This window comes from Phaethon lepturus, unplaced genomic scaffold (assembly GCF_000687285.1).
Source record: "Phaethon lepturus isolate BGI_N335 unplaced genomic scaffold, ASM68728v1 scaffold16739, whole genome shotgun sequence".
Taxonomy (NCBI): Eukaryota; Metazoa; Chordata; class Aves; order Phaethontiformes; family Phaethontidae; genus Phaethon; species Phaethon lepturus.
This window is the reverse complement of record NW_010562922.1, coordinates 29,249-31,912: the sequence shown is the minus strand read 5'-3', so window position 1 is coordinate 31,912 and position 2,664 is coordinate 29,249. Positions and strand designations below refer to the sequence as shown.

Sequence of the window (2,664 nt, the reverse complement as noted above, 5' to 3'; positions counted from 1 at the left end):
AAATACAAGAAAAGGGAGCGTGCAACTCAGTGCATAAAGTTGTAAGGCAAGTTGGTAGGGATTGGAGCCCTTTTCTACCATATCACAACTCTATGGTACAGAAACGTCCCTAGTTAATAGAAAAAAGGGACTTCTAGGGCATGAATCATTTCACTATTTGAGATGGTCACATTAGGAAGCAAAGAATCATGCACCCTGTGAGCAGCAAAAAGTCGCATGTGTTTCTGAGATACAGATATTTAAAATTAAGTGAGCTAGATAGACTCTCCTTCCAGGAATTTTGTGGCTGATTTCAAGAGGAGAAGTATGGTTCCCATCTCATCTTGAGAGATCTGAGTAAAAACTGGCAGAGAATTTATGAATTTGATATTGTTGTGCTCTGAAAGAGAGATTTATTGAGTGAGCTGCAAATTCTGAGTGGGATTCCTTTCATGACAAGCAGACACCACGACATTTCACCTTATCAAACTGAAATAATTTAATGGCCACTGAAAAGAAATAGGCACTTTCGATGTGGTCCTAATACAGGTCAGATAAATTCTGTGGTTCGGGTGCTTATGTGTTTTCACCAACCACAGATGGAGCTTAAAATAACTAGCTAAAGGGTAGAGATCTGCCATGAAGATACTGAAGGACAGGTGAGAGAAACCGTCCCCAATACTTCAGGGTTCTTCAATTCTGTAAACTATTGGCCTTCAGCTCCAGACCAGTGTTACTGTCTTAGGCACAGCAGGTTATTAGGAGGACATAGTTATTGTGTCACGGGTTTCCCGCTCGTCTTTGTCATCTGCTGAATCTTCAAAGGCCCTCTGGAATGCCAGCCTGAGGGTAAACTTGATTCTTCGATCCCTGTAGCTCCCCACAAGGAAGTAAATGACAGGGTTGAGACTGCTATTCACGCAGGACAGCACAAAGCCGATCTCTGGGGAGTAGAGAAATTTGTAGCCCAAGAAGTCAAAGAGGATCAGGATGCTCAGAGGCACAGCAAAAATCAGGAAGAAGAGGACGGTAAGCATGATGACGGTGAAGAGCCTGCCTGTTCGGAGGTGTTGGGAGCTGCACTTGACTCTAAGGAAGAGGGTCAGGCTGAAGAGCAGCATGAGGGGTGTGCAGAAGAGGAAGTCCAAGGCTCCGATGGTGATGAGCAGGAGCTTGCAGCTCCTGGCAGAGGGGCGAATGGTACACAAAACATACCCGAGAGTGTTCAGCAGCAAGGAGAGACCCCAGAGCAAGCCGGAGATGATGCCAGACAAGTGCTTTGGGCGGTGGCTTCGGCACCAGATTGGGCAAAGGACAGACAGGCACCTCTCAATGCTGATGGTGGTCAGGAGATACAAGCCGGTCCCATACATGAAAAGATCCAGGAAGAGGAATATCCCAAACTGCACCCCCACGTTGAACTGCATCAGGTATTGAACCGTCTCAATGGCGATGCAGAGGAGATACCCGAAGTCAGCAGCGGCCAGGTTCAGGATGTAGACAGTGAAGTGGTTTCTCCGGATGCGGAAGCCGAGGTACCATAGGACCATGCCATTTCCCACCATCCCACAGGCAGCGCTGATGAGGCAGAAGCTCTCCATGAACTTGAGGACAGCATATGATGGCTCTGTCTTTCCCACAGCCCCACTCTGATTAGTCCCGTGAGCCTGGCTGGTTGCAGTTGGAAGGAAGATTGGTGTAGCTGAAGTACTCATGGTGAGTGGTTTTAGACAGACCTGTAAGCAGGGAGGAGAGAGATCGTAACTCCAGCGTGACTTTCCCTCATGGTGACCTGGTGGTGTTTCTGTATTTGTTCCAGCTCTTTGTAGCCAGGCCTTGATTTAGGGAGGGATTGCTGTGTTTGGACTTGGAGCACAGAGCTTTGAGGTATTGTTCAAAGCACTGTATCTAAGGCCAAATTCTACACAACGTGTAGGAAAAGTTAGATTGCAGTGTATTTCTCTCTTTTAAAAACTCGTTTCCTGAGGGTCCTTTTTGCAGTCAGTAGTGGGAAACAAATATCTTAAAAAAGCAATTATAACTTAGATTAATCATGTCTGAAAAGTACCTCTTGTCTGAATAAAAAGGGAACCCAGTGTTAACAATTCTGGGATAATTGTCTTTGCTTCATGTAGCTATGATTAGGTGAGACAAAACTCGTCAAAATTGTATGAAAGTTCTAGGCAATCAGCATACGAGTTTAATCAGCATGAAAGCTGATTGAGTTTTGTCCTATGCATATGCCCAGAAAACATGGTAGAGAGTACTCAAAATAGCTGGCAGTTTTTATGTTGATGACTGATTTCTGTTTTAATAAAGCGTAGTTTAATGTGGTTGGTTTGTTCTCTTGAGCCCTATGTACAGACAATAAACCACTGAGTCCACTGTCATCCAAAAGCCTGACAGAGTCAGCTCTTAATAACTTCCTTCTCAGAGAGAAACTGTAAGAACCATATGTGGGACAAAATGTCTGACCCTCGCAGGACACTGGAATTATGGCTCAAATAATTATTTTACCCCATTCCCTGAGGCAGTTCACCCTGCTTCTTCCCCCATGATACTGGTATCTGAGTGAGAATCCTGGGGGGAAAAAAAGGTCAAAAATTAGATTTTACACCTTTTTTTTTGTCTGATGAGGTGAAACATTTCCTCTCTCCCCACCAGCTATTAATTTTGACGCAGGAA

The 2,664-nt window shown here is 44.9% G+C and overlaps 1 protein-coding gene across 1 annotated transcript; it reads right to left on the bottom strand.

Moving 5' to 3' along the window:
* Positions 1-737: 737 nt before the first annotated feature.
* On the bottom strand, positions 738-1,694 carry LOC104626507 (proto-oncogene Mas-like). Its single transcript, XM_010294447.1, has one exon. The coding sequence runs from the start codon at positions 1,692-1,694 to the stop codon at positions 738-740; it is 957 nt and encodes a 318-aa protein (XP_010292749.1).
* Between the last annotated feature and the right edge of the window lie 970 nt (positions 1,695-2,664).

Excerpts from the sequence above, each read along its gene's own strand:
- LOC104626507 (XM_010294447.1), bottom strand. The coding sequence starts at position 1,694 with ATGAGTACTTCAGCTACACCAATCTTCCTTCCAACTGCAACCAGCCAG.